The 14,597-nt window shown below is 34.8% G+C and overlaps 1 protein-coding gene across 4 annotated transcripts in view; it reads left to right on the top strand.

Annotated features, from left to right (window-relative positions):
• The first annotated feature begins 1,368 nt into the window (after positions 1 to 1,368).
• Positions 1,369 to 14,597, top strand: part of gad1a (glutamate decarboxylase 1a) — a 34,017-nt gene continuing 20,788 nt past the window's right edge. For 2 of the 4 annotated variants that reach the window (XR_015499061.1, XM_087267429.1), the window contains exons 1-5: positions 1,369 to 1,496; positions 3,740 to 3,799; positions 7,696 to 7,848; positions 11,181 to 11,423; positions 13,588 to 13,678. Coding sequence is in view for 2 of the 4 variants with exons in the window: in XM_087267429.1 (XP_087123555.1) it covers positions 1,415 to 1,496; positions 3,740 to 3,799; positions 7,696 to 7,848; positions 11,181 to 11,423; positions 13,588 to 13,678 (629 nt within the window). In the remaining 2 variants the exon portion in view is untranslated. Of the gene's footprint in view, positions 1,643 to 3,739; positions 3,800 to 7,695; positions 7,849 to 11,180; positions 11,424 to 13,587; positions 13,679 to 14,597 lie in introns of all 4 variants that reach the window. The other 2 variants (XR_015499062.1, XM_087267430.1) reach the window with 1 other exon arrangement.

The raw sequence follows: 14,597 nt of genomic DNA, 5'->3' as shown, positions 1-14,597 counted from the left end.
AGGTCTTCCCATTCTAGCCTACTTTATAGTCTAAATAATATGATTTTTTATTATTATTTAATTAGTTAACTAACAGACGATTAACCGCAGGTCTTCAGCAAAGACTAGCCTACTATAGCCTAATTAATATGATTTTTTTTTCGTTGAAATAGCCAATCAACACATTAACCATGCAGGTCTTCAGCATGGAGCTTATTTTACAGTCTGAATAGGTTAATTTGCATGTTTTAAATTGAAATAGTTATCTAATAGACCATTAACCTTGCAGGTTTTAAATTGTAAAGATATTTGTGTTTTAGAAACTAATGAAGACAGCAGAAGTCGATGATTCATTTGAATGATTTCGCCTGACATGTTTACTGTTCTAAAATATCATAAATGTCTCTCAAAATAAAATATTCTGTGTTCAAAGGGGGGGAAAGTTTTGTTTTTTATCCAGACATTTAAAAAATAATATATTTCAGAGCAGTAATCACAATACCGGGATACTGTGATGTTTTTACCCACGGTTATCATACCGTCAGAATCTTATACCGACCCATGTCTACACATTACCATGCAGGTCTTCCGCTAGCTATTTTACAGTCTAACTGATATGATATTTGTTTATTTGAATAGTTAATCAACATGTTCACCATGCAGGTCTTCAGCATAGACCTTATTTTACAGTCTAAATAGATTAATTTGCATGTTTTAAATTGAAATAGTTACTAACTAACCATTAACCTTGCAGGTCTTAAATTGTAAAGATATTTGTGTTTTAGAAACTAATGAAGACAGCAGAAGTCGATGATGATTCATTTGAATGATTTCGCCTGACATGTTTACTGTTCTAAAATATTAATGTTTCTCAAAATAAAATATACTGTGTTCAAAGGGGAAAAAAGTTTAGTTTTTTATCCAGACATTTAAAAAGAACATATTTTAGAGCAGTAATCACAATATCGTGATACCGCGATATTTTTTCATCCAAGGTTATCATCAGAATCTTATACTGACCCCATGCCTACACATTACCATTCTGGTATTTTACAGTCTAAACTCAGACTGTAAAAGTCTTTTACAGTCTATTACTCAGTACCTATTTTACAGTCTAAATAATATATTTTTTAAAAATTGATACAGTTAATCAACACATTAACCATTCAGGTCTTCAATGTTTTACAGTTTTAAACTAGCTAACTAACATACTATAAGCTAAACCATGCATGTCTTTAGCATAGCCTATACTTTATAGTCTAAATAAATAATATGATTTTTTTAATAGCTATTGCAACCATATCTTCATGCTGAACCTCCTCTGTCTCTCCCCCTCAGCCAGCCTGAGTTTTGTCGTCTGCTAAAACAGGAGCAGATTTCTCTGTAAGTGACAGACAGCGCGCTTTCTGGATTGAGGACTCAAACACTGGAGGTGATGGCGGCGTCTGCACCCTCCTCCTCCTCTTCTGGCGGCGTTCCGGATCCCAACTCGACAAATTTACAGCCACCTTCCTCAAGTAGGTCCATCACCGATAAACCGCTATTTCACTCCGGCTATTTGCTTTGTGGCCGGCGTCATTAATCTTGTCGGTGAGGCGGGAAAACGGCGCCGTTCAGGACCAACAAATCACCGCAGCAGCAGCAGCAAATCCCGCGAGCAGAGGTGATGATTTTGGCCTTTAAACACACCTGCTCACTGGCAATTAGTGAAGACAGACGAGCAGCCGCCTCTGATCCGTCTTTATATATGTTTTTAGGTGATTTTTTTGTCTTGCTAGATGCACTATTAACAGGTAATGGCTGTCACGCGAGAATGGGAGATTTAAAATGTTTATTATTCTTCATATTATTATTATTTACGATTAACATTTAAATTATGATCCTATTAGACCTATTTGATATGTATTATAGTTTTATGTTTACAATTTTGTTTATTTATCCATTTTCCTTCGGCTTAGTTTCTGATTTATCAATGGTTGCACAGCGGAAGGAACTGCCAACTACTGGCATGCTTTTTTTTACACAGCATCCAAGCACTGGGAAATTAAATATTGTTGTTACCCTGTTTATTAATGTTATGATTTACTTTATTAATTATTATTATACTTTAATATGTTTATATTTTTTATTGTTGTTCTTATTTCTCATTGATAAAATTCATTCATTAATTTCCTTTGGTTTAGTACCCATCAGGGGTTTCCACAGCAGAATGAACCAACAACTACTCTGCCATGTTTTTTTACACAGCAGATGCCCTTTCAACTGCATCCCAGCACTTTGAAATGAATTGTTGTCAATTGTTGTTAGCCTATTTATTGTTGTTATTATTATTTTATTCGCTATTTTAGTAAGTTTATATTTTATATCATTGTTGTCCTGATTTCTTATTGTTATTATTCATTCATTTTCCTTCGGCTTAGCCCCCTATTTATTAGTGGTCGCCACAGCAGAATGAACCACCAACTACTCTTTTTTTTACAAGGCGGAAGCCCTTTCATCCACAAGCACTGCAAAATGAAGTATCATTGTTAGCCTATTTATTACTGTTATTGTTTATTTTATTCATTACTAGTTTCTATTTTTTTATATATTATTGTTGTTCTTATTTTTTTATTATAATCTATTTTATTTTATTTATTTCTAGAAAAATTATTCTGTATTATTAAGCTATTTATGTAGCCTAATATATATTGTCGCATATTCCTCGGTTTAAATAAAAAGCTCTGTCTGTAGAAATGAGCAAGTATAGCCTATTAAGTGTGGCGATAAATGTAGGCACTCTAAATAGCCACTAATGGCTCTCTGCTCGCTTCACTGTCCTTCTTTCTGATTGGGAGACACGCAGCTATGTTTATTAATTTTATTATGACAGACAGGAACAGAAACATGCTTTTCAGAAATTAGTCACGGCATATTGCGACTTTTGCATAGCTGCATTGCAAATAACATTTTCACCATCCCTGTTTTTCTTTTTATGACATTGCATGCTTATTTTGGCAGAATAGCCTATTTTTAAATGTATTTTATGTTTCATCTTTTTATATATGATCTTTTATCGCTTTTAAACGAAAAATAAACTGTTATTTATTATATTTTATTATATTCAATTTTAAATCTTTTCAGAGCAAATGTAATATATATATATATATATATATATATATATATATATATATATATATATATATATATATATATATATATATATATATATATATAATGATATTATGATTATTATTTTTGTTGTTTAAACATTTGTGCAAATTTAGAAATAATCCCATCATATTTTAAACAGCTTTGTTGAATGACTTCATGCCGCATTTGTCTGTCTTTTAAGCAATTATCAATTTACATAACAGTCTACTAAAAGTAAATCAGAATTAGGCTACAGCTGTGATGCGAAAGGATTTAATGCACCTCGGATGAACGGGAGTAGTCATTTTTTGGAGAAGAATGAATGGCAGGGGTTGCTGAAGCTGGGCTGAGGTCTGGCCCGACAGAGATAATGAGCTGGTAAATGGTGCTGAACGCGTATAATAGCGCTGCTGAGGGTTTGGGCCGCAGGGGTGGCACCAAATGTCCTCATGTGGCCCACAGTGACGCTTACATTCATTTCATATTAGCAGCATAAAGGATGGCGCGTTTACCGCTTGGGTGCACTTAGGAAGAGCGCTTCAATTGTACCGCTTTTGTGGATACAGGCGGAGACCATATAATTGTGGCTTTATTTGCCAAGATCACTTTGGTCGTTTTCTCCCTTTAGACTACGACTGGAGTGGAGTCGCTCATGGATGTACAAGGAAGCTTGGAATGAAGATATGTGGTGAGTTGACGCCTCCATAAACAATTAAAGGGATAGTTCACCAAAATCAAATAAATAATGCTACATAAAAAAATGTATACACCCAAGTGATCCCAAATTTTGTAAGTTTCTTCTGTTGAACATAAAGGAAGACATATTGACGTCTTTAGTAGGAAATCTCCAATTTTTCGTCAAATACACAGGTATAAATAAACGCACGTGTCTTTAATAGTCTAGTCCATTTTTCATTCACAGCTAGACACTGATTATATTTTTACTAACAGCTCAAATTTAGCCTCGTTTTAGCCAGGACATCCATGCTATAGACGTCTTCTAGATGTTTATTAAACATAAAAAAATATTAGTGGAGTTCTTTTTTCTTTTTAAAACAAAAGAAGATATGAAGCATTCAGATGCAAAAAGTCTAAAGTGCAGTCTGAAATTTGTTCTAAAATAAGTTATTTTACTTTAAGGGCAATGCAAAGAACATATTATTTGCGATAAAGGTCGATTTACTGAACATACACACAGGAGCTTAAGAAAAATGACCACTTTAGCAGACATTTTAGAGGTTTTTGCATTTGAACTCTTCATATCTTTCTTTGTTTTTTAATAAAAAAGTATCCCACCAATCATTTATAGTGTTTCATATACATCTAATAGACGTCTAGCATTGATATATTGGCTAAAACGAGGCAAAATTAGGGCTGTCAGTGAAAATATAATAAATGTCTAACTATGAATAAACCAAAATTGGATTAATACAAGGCGCACTCACAGAAATACTTGAGCTGTCACTGGGTGGTGCCTTTTCAAAATGTACAAATTTGTACCTAGGTTCATATTAATAACTCAAGGGTATATATTAGTACCTAAAAAGTACAAAAGTGTTCCTCTTAAAATGTGTAGGTACTAATATATACTTTTGAGGTACCAATATGGACCATTCAAGTACAAATGTACTCTTTTGGCCCATTTACAGCTCTCATACCTTTATTTCTGAGAGTGTGTGGTTATTTATTCTTGTGTATTTGATGAAAGCACACTTGCAGGTAACTAAATTAAAGATGTTGCAGGCATTAAATCAATTACCAAGTTTTATTAATAGAGTACCTGTATGGGACGTTCTTATTTATTTTGTTACGTTGGGACGTACTGACAACGTCGTGATTTGGTAATGGGATGGTAATGGAGTTACCAGCATACGATGAGGTTACGTTGTCTGTTGGGAAGTCAGGAATTACCAAAATTCCCAATATGTTTCATAGCTTGTCTTTTCTTATATGTCTTGTGTATATTTTCACAGATAGACCATTTTCCCTTGTTTTAGCTACTTTTAGACGTCTATTAGACATCTTTTAGTCGATGATTGCTGAGACTCATGATGTTTGAATGGGTTTGTAAATGATGACAGAATGTTTATTTTTGGGCGAACTCTCCTTTTAAGTGAATAAGATGTTATTTAAGTGTGCAATATTTTTAAAAGCGCTATTGTAAACTGTTGTGTTCAATATTAATTGTTTTATAATGAGCATATGTATCATGTGGCGCCCCCTTTTGGTGGTTTCAGATAGGCACCTAATTGGCAGTCAAGAGCTTCATGGCAATTACCTCTATTATTCAGCCATGAATAGAACAGGAGGCTGAAAATGCTTTTCTTTTTTTAAAGACTTTTTTTAAAACGGGTTGACTCGTGCTGAAATGATGCAGTGCAGTAAATAACCCACCAAAGAGGGGGGAAATCACACATTTTGGGTGAATTTGCTGGATCATAGATTAATTGGCTGTATGATTTCGAAATAAAATCCACTAAGAAAAGGTTAACACATTTTAGTTTACTGTAGATAAAATAAAGAATAGCTTTATGATTGTCCTGTGCGGCATCAAGTTAAAAGGCGAGCAGATAAATCTGTGTGCGTCCCAGGAGAATTTAGGCTCAACGGAAATCTATTAAATGACAATCCGTCAGGCCTCTGTTTTGCCGAGATAACACAAGTCGCCTTTACATAATGCTTTACTGATAAGAGCCGCTCTCCATATAAATGGTCCTCCGTGATGAATTAGCGAGTCGTGCTTTTATGGTTGTGTTGCTTTCAATAGATAAACGCAAATATAAATTGCCGAAATGTAAATAAGACTGACTATAAAATGGCAATGCGTTTTACGAATTAAAAAAAAAAACGTACATCTCAGAATCGGCTTACATGATGTATTGCGTGATTAAAACAAAGGTTCATTTGGCATATTTGAAATGTGGCTTCCGTAGAAATAGAGCATCGCTTCAATGATCCCATGTGAATCTAAAGATGATGAAAAGGACACTGAGGAAATGGCAGAATAGAATAGAATAGAATAGAATAGAATAGAATAGAATAGAATAGAATAGAATAGATGCGGCTAAGAGCATCCACAGTATAGGATGTGGGCCAGAAAATTGGTGGTTCATTCTGCTGTGCATAGAATAAAATAGAATAAAGCATATAATAAAACAGAGCAGAATAGAACATGCTAGAGTAAAATAGATGTGGCTATCCACAGCATAAAACGTATGCCAGAAAAATTGGTGGTTCATTCCACTGTGACACCTGATAAATCAAGGACTAATAAGCCAAAGGAAAATGAGTGATTGAGAATAGACTACTGCTTTAGTAGAATAAAATAAAGCAGAATAGAATAGAATAGAATAGAATAGAATAGAATAGAATAGAATAGAATGCGGCTGGAAGGGCCATAAAACATGCCAGAGTATTTAGTGGTTCATTCCGCTGTAGCGACACCTGCTAAACGACTAATAAGCCAAAGGAAAGTGAGCGAGTGAGAACAGAGCTTAGAATAGAATAGAATAGAATAGAAAATAGAATAGAATAGATGTGGCTATTCACAGCATTAAACGTATGCCAGAAGAATTGGCAGTTCATTCCACTGTGACACCTGATAAATCAAGGACTAATAATCCAAAGTGATTGAGAATATACTACTGCCCAGTTTAGTATAAAATAGTGCAGAATAGAACATGCTAGAATAGAATAGAATAGAATAGAATAGAATAGAATAGAATAGAATAGAATAGAATAGAATAGAATAGAATAGAATGCAGCTGGAAGGGTCATAAAACATATGCCAAAAAAACATAAGAGTATTTGGTGGTTCATTCCGCTGTGGCGACACCTGCTAAACGGCTAAGTCAAAGCAAAGTGAGTGAGTGAGAATAGGCCAGTTGAGCTTAGAATAGAATAGAATAGAATAGATTGTGGCTATCCACAGCATAAAACGTTTGCCAGAAAAATTGGCGGTTCATTCCGCTGTAGTGGCACCTGAAAAATCAAGGACTAATAAGCCAAAGGAAAGTGAGTGTTTGGGAATAGACTTCTGCTTTAGTAAAATAAAATAGAGCAGAATAGAACATGCCAGAATAGAATAGAATAGAATAGAATAGAATAGAATAGAATAGAATAGAATAGAATAGAATAGAATAGAATAGAATAGAATCTGCAGCATAATACTTTTTCTGTTGTAGCCTAGCCTACTGATGATGAGATCTGTTGGTTTAAATGTAAAGCGCTGTAGTAATGTACAGAATCAAATACCCTTATATAGTCTACATTAAACTAGACATTAGCCTACGTCATATCGTCACCGAATTCTAGCGCTCACGTGCGGTACTCTGAGCTGATGATGATGATGAAGGTCCAGTGGGCATTTACAGTCCTCCTAAATCACTGTTACTCTGATGTCATTACCGGTGACCTCCTACAGATAACATGTACCATAAAAGCACACACGGGTCGGACAGTAGACATCTCCACACTGCCCCGAAGAGAAGTTCACAGACTTTTCAGACAGCTGTGCTCAATTATCAGCTGCTATGTTTGGAAAAGGTAGCTCATTTTTGCCTGCTTCTCTGTGTAATGATATAGGGTTCTTGCAGAAGAACAATAATGTTGACGACAAGGGTCGAATTGTCGGGTTGTTTAACGACCAGCAGCCCAGGAGTATTTTAACCCGGGACAACGAGCGAGATTCCCGCTTCAGACGCACAGAGACGGACTTCTCCAATCTGTATGCAAGAGGTGAGCGAAGATTTACAGCAGATGCCTGATATATATAGAAAACTGAATGTTTCTGCCTTTTACTTAAATAAATCTGTTGATTGTTGCAAATAAGTTGTTATAATAAACCTATAGCCTACATATAATATTGAATTAATTTATAATAGCCTACAATGTACAGCATACAACGGGAAAACTACATGGCTTCCACACAATTCATTTATGTTGTCCAAACACAACAAATCGATTAAGTTTACGTTATCGATTTTACAAATTTAAGAGGATTAAACATTAAACAATTAAGTTGTCGCCAAAAATGGCAAGAATTTAGATTTTCAGCTCATTTTAAATAGCCTATAGTTTGAATTTCATTTAAAGTAAATAAAAAAGGATAGACAATTAAATTCCATGTTTTAAACAGTAGCCTAAAGCGGATTGTGTTGCATCAGAAAGGACAGACTTATTATTATTGTTTTTTATTTTATTTAAATGGTGCACTGTGAAATTTACATGGCAGCTGAATGAGATTTTTTGTTCACTTTAACTGCATTTATTAAAAATATGTGTTCACTTACTGAAACTGATCTGTCTTCCTGCCAGACAAAAATGTTTTAGGACTTGTTGATGTTTATAATTATTTATGATTTCTGAGTTATGATTATGATAAAAAATGTATATAGATTCAGAAATATAAATCTGTTGCCTAATGAAAAATCATATATATATATATATATATATATATATATATATATATATATATATATATATATATATATATATATATATATATATAAACACAGTTGTAGTCAGAATTATTAGCCCACCCGAAATATTAAAATATTAGTGACATTTAAAGGCCTAACTAGGGTAATTAGGTTTTTTTATGCAGATTAGGGTAATTAGTCAAGTTATTGTATAATGATGGTTTGTTCTGTAGACTATTGAAAAAATATAGCTTTAAGGGGATAATAATTTTGACCTTAAAATTATTTTTAAAGTTTAAAATTACTTTTATTCTGAAATAACACAAATGAGACTTTCTCCAGAAGAAAAAAAAATACTATCAGACATACTGTGAAAATTTCCTGGCTCTGTTAAACATTGTTTGGGAAATATTTGAAAAAAAATTTTGGATTATACATATATATCATTCATTCATTCATGTATTATGCAGCGTATAATCTTCCAGCTGCTTACACACACACACACACACACATATATATATATATATATATATATATATATACACACACACACACACACACACACACACACACATACACACACACACACACACACACACACACACACACACACACACACACACACACACACACACACACACACACACACATACACACACACACACACACACACACACACACACACACACACACACACACACACACACATATATATATGAGCAATTCCAGCGATATGGATGTGACATTTGCAGTAAAAACTCAAAACAAAAATTTACTGAGAAAGAAAGCATATGTTGACATCATATTGAAACTTTTATTTATATTTTCCAGAACTACTGACCACAGAGTAAAGGGATCAAAAAATATCAACCTATTAAGATGTTTTGTACTTTAAATGAGGAAAAAAAACATGCGCTATGGATGTGACAAAAAGTCTGTGAGTTTACAGTAGACAACATACTTTGCACAAATTCTGTGAATTAAAATGCACAACCCAAAAGAAACAATATTAAATCAAAATAATAAGAGATGGCTCTCTATATAAAACAAAAATGATTGGTTTTATTTTATTTAACATTTTCACATTTATGAGGAAAAAGTGTCGTTATGGATGTGACATCTCTCTGTTATGGATGTGAATGATGTGAAAATGCCACTTGTGTGACTTTGGTAAATCAAATAGAATAGTTTGAAAACATTGACAGATGCATTTTTGAGTATTTCTAAAGTATTGTAAAATACCTGCTTACCCAAAAAACACAGAAACAATTTATGTATTTTAGTGAAAACTTTTTTTTCATGGCAAGGTTGACATATGCATGGAATTGCTCATATATATATATATATATATATATATATATATTAATCCAGGGTCGCCACAGCGGAATAAACCGCCAACTCATCCAGCAAGTTTTTACACAGCAGATGCCCTTCCAGCCGCAACCCATCTCTGGGAAACATCCACACACACATTTACACACACTACAGACAATTTAGCCTACCCAATTCACCTGTACCGCATGTCTTTGGACTGTGGGGGAAACCAGAGTACCCAGAGGAAACCCACGCAAAGGCAGTGAGAACATGCAAACTCCACACAGAAACGCCAACTGAGCAGAGGCTCGAACCAGCGACCTTCTTGCTGTGAGGTGACAGCACTACCTACTTCGCCACTGCCTCGCCATATATAATCACAACTGTATACAAAATACAATATACCATACAACATATTTTATGGTAACACTATAGTTTAAGTAACAATTCCCTGACTTACTACTTGCCTATATAATTGAAATATTAACTGTTTATTTGCACTTATAAAGTATAAACCTATTCCACATCCATAATCCTACCCAATGCCTAAAACCAGTTGCACAATAATAAGCAGCAGAAGTGGAGTTTATTAAGCTAATCGTCTTAGTTGATGGTTTGCTATTAGCTTGCATTGTGCATTAATAAAATGCATGCGAGAAATACACCTAATTAAGATCAGACAGTGCGATCAGTCGCTTATTTAGTAGGAAGCTAAAGAAAGAAAGAAGATAGAGAAGTGAGTTTTGAGTTAAGATTTGAATATGTTTATGACTGGAGTGCATCTAATATAAAGGGCACATTATATACACAGTAAATATGCAGGGTTCCACACAATTCCTTCATGTTGTCCCAACACAAATCAATTAAGTTAACTTACAACAAGTTTTAGTGGATTTAACATAAGACAATTAAATGGTCTGCCACCCCAACCACTACTTCTGCTGTTTCAACTCATTTTAAATAAGTAGACTGAACAAGCCAACAGTATCCGGATGCAGCCTTTATGATGCAGGCTGAGATTGCATCACTCAGCGATGCAATGTCAGACACAATGCACTCAATATAGTGAGTGACGTCACTGTGACGGGTAGGGTTAGGGGTGGGATTAGGTGAGCACATTAAAAAGCATTGGATGCAGCTCAGATTGCACTGCACCGAGTCTGCAGCCAATCATTTTACAACAGCACTGCTTTGGAGTTTTGAGTCATGGTTTAAATGTTTACTGTTGGAGTGCATCTAATATAAAGGACACTTTTTAATGTAATTGTATAGGAAAATGTTAGAATAAACACAAACATTAGCATTGACTTGACCGAGTAAACCTCATCCTCACAGATCTGCTTCCTGCTAAAAATGGCGAGGAGTACACCATGCAGTTCCTGCTGGAGGTGGTGGAGATCCTCACTAACTACGTGCGCAAGACCTTCGACAGATCCACCAAAGTGCTGGACTTCCACCATCCACACCAGCTGCTGGAAGGCATGGAGGGCTTCAACCTGGAGCTGTGTGACCAGCCCGAGAGTCTGGAGCAGATCCTGGTGGACTGCAGGGACACTCTCAAATATGGAGTCCGGACAGGTGATGAAGACCATGCACACTGTACAAAAAATAAAGTTGACTCAACTTAAAGTACACATGAAATCAAAACCATATTGATTTTGTTTGCTCACATTGCTAGTGTTGTGGTAAACAATTCATCAGCGCATGTCATTAAGGAAGAAACGAAAATCGGAAAATGCACTTCCTGTTTGTTTCAGTTATGTTTTCTGATTAGGCATGTCTGAGGTATTGGAGGGGCATGATTAAGTATGTTAGCCACGCCCCTCCAACTGTCAGTGTTGACAATAAACAGAAATGGTGAGAAGGAGAAGGAGGAGTCTGTTAGGTTGTAATAACTTTCCCCAAAAAATAACTGCAATACTGATTAATCTGACCACAGTGACACAGTACAAACGACCGGGTGACATTAATAACATGTGTAGTGAATGAAAGGGTGCTGACGAAGATGACCGCCAGACTCTTAACCCGAGGGGAGGTGGTAATGACAGAATCATCTGTGGAAATGGAAAATTGAGTTAAGAAAGCATTTATGAACATACAAATTTACTATTAGTATATGCCTGGATATTAAGAAATATTAATGCTAATTTGAAAAGTTTAATAATCATATACTAACTCATTCTGAATGATCTTAAAAACAACAAACTATGCTTAAATAACTGGTTTGTAAATAATGCAATACTTCATTTAGTAATTAAAAATAAATCATTAACAAATAGGGATGTAACAATATTATAAATACCGTCATACCGCAATAGTAATTTTTTTCAATATTACCGTAGGCGCATGACTCAATAAAACTATATTGCTGAGAAAAGTTTGCTCAGGCGAATGAAGCGAACGGGAGGGAGCGGGAACTACAATTCCCATCAGCCCAGGCGTGGCCATCATCCTTTGCGGTCTGTTGTCGCTACAGATCCAGTAATGCGGAAATGGAGTCTGTTGTTAGTAGCGGGGATGAAAAAGAGCTGGAAATGATCGAACCTAAAGCGGGTTTTAAATCGGATGTGTGGAAGCATTTCGGTTTCTCTCTAAAAAGAGACGAAAAAGGAGAAAAGGTGACAGACAAAGAAAAAAACAGTATGCAGGCACTGCCAGACTGTGGTGAAATATAAGTCGGGGAATGCGACTAATAACAGTCATGGGGACTGCAGAACACAGCACACTGTTCAGATTGATGCAGACATTGACTTGTACCGCAAAGAGACCTCTATCTCACTCATGGCTTGTCCTCTCAAGTGGTGGAAAGACAATGCACAACGTTACCCACTGCTGTCAACCTTGGCTAAGTCATATCTCTCTGTCCCAGAAACCTCAGTCCCAAATGAGAGGGGTTTTTCTGTTGCAGGGGACATGCCCAGAGATCCCAGCTTTTACCAGATTATAGTTATATGATAACTTTCCTTAAAACCCATCTCTATCTAAGTGAGTGAGTGATTAAATGTTGAATGTGATGAGTTTTCGACAATACTATATTGAAACTTTATTTTTTCTATATGTTTTTTTGTTATTAAAATTGAAAAATTGAAGTTCCTGTTTCGAAACTTACAGATAGATGGCTGATTTGTATCTCATTGATATGTTCAGTGTTAAGGTAAATAAACACTTTTGGCACTTTTTTCGAGTCTTTTCATTAGTTTTGTTTTTCCTGTAAATTATTCAATAAATACTGTACCGTGCCATTCATACCGAGGTATTATCGTACCGTGAAATTCTGATACAGTTTCATCCCTATTAACAAAGTATGGAAGTACAATTATTAGGCACATTATGAATATGGTTGTGAATCAAGAATAGAGCATTTGTAGCTGCAGGTTTGAAGTGCTTATACTAACATCTGTAGAGCTAATGCTTAACAAATAATGAATTTATTTGCTAATGCTCAATAAATAGTTCATAGTGTGTAGTTATTATAAAGTGTTTTCTCATTTAATATTCCATTTCTCTATGAACTGCGTCACAATACAAAAAAAGTAAGGTGACTTGCTGTGGAGCTCTTTGAGTTTACTCAACTTAAATCAAGTGCACTACTTGTTGAGTCAACTCAATAAAAAAGCTGTGTAGTAAGTTACCTAACATTTTTAAGTTGAGTCAATTTTTTTTAGTGAATGCTTCAAGAGCATAACAGATAGTCTGTGTCCTATTTCATCGCCTCCCTTTTGATCTTTTTCTCCACATTCAGGTCACCCAAGGTTTTTTAACCAGCTGTCTTCAGGACTAGACATCATCGGTTTAGCTGGAGAATGGTTGACCTCCACTGCCAACACCAACATGTGAGTTACGCCTTTCTTCCATACAGTTGTTATATGTTGCGTTGATGGAAATAAAGCATTTATAGTATACGTTATGTATAGTTAGGGCGAAACGGTGGCTTAGTGGTTAGCACTGCCGCATCACAGCTAGAAGGTAGCTGGTTCATGTTTGGAAGCTAGAGGAACCTTGTTTCACTGTATTTGGCAGTGCACAAAAATTTAATTATTTTGGGAAGAGGTGAGAATTATAAGTGAAAAAATTATTTCAAAACAAATCCTCCTTGACCCAAAGCTTTTTTTGCTAGGTTTATACCCAGAGGACTCAAACTATAGTAGAAGCGAACAAATATTTATAGACCTCAGCTTGCTTTATGCCAAAAGATGTGTAGCTTTGCTATGGACAAAGATGCAAAGACCAAACGCTACTCAATGGATAAAACAAATGTTGTCAAGTCTGCCATTAGAAAAAATAACTTATATACTAAAGGCTAAACAACGTGTATTTGAAAACATATGGAGCCCTTTCATTAGTTATATCAAAGAAGTGGAGTTAACAGAGGAAGAAGTTGATGACTAATATTTGATGGATAATGCAGTTCCAGCTTTATAGTTATGCATTGATACATTACTTAATACATATTTGCTTTGCCTAGTACTTAGTATGATTATAATTGCCATGTTTGAATAGATTACCATAATTGAAAAAAAGAGGAGCAGTTTTATTTTTATTTTTTTTATTTATTTATTTTTCTTATAATTTTTTTTGTTGTTGTTATTATTGTTGTTTGCTCGTTTGTTGTTTGCTTTTAGTTTTTATTATAAATTTATATAACCTTATATTTTGTATAATTTGTAAATGCAACAAGGTTATTATTGTTGTAAAATGTTTGTAAAATGTTGTATTTCAATGTGTACAAACTGAAAACGAAAAATAAAAATA

Source organism: Danio rerio, chromosome 9 (genome assembly GCF_052040795.2).
Source record: "Danio rerio strain M-AB ecotype USA chromosome 9, GRCz13ab, whole genome shotgun sequence".
Lineage (NCBI taxonomy): Eukaryota > Metazoa > Chordata > Actinopteri > Cypriniformes > Danionidae > Danio > Danio rerio.
This window is presented reverse-complemented; position numbering and strand designations above follow the sequence as displayed.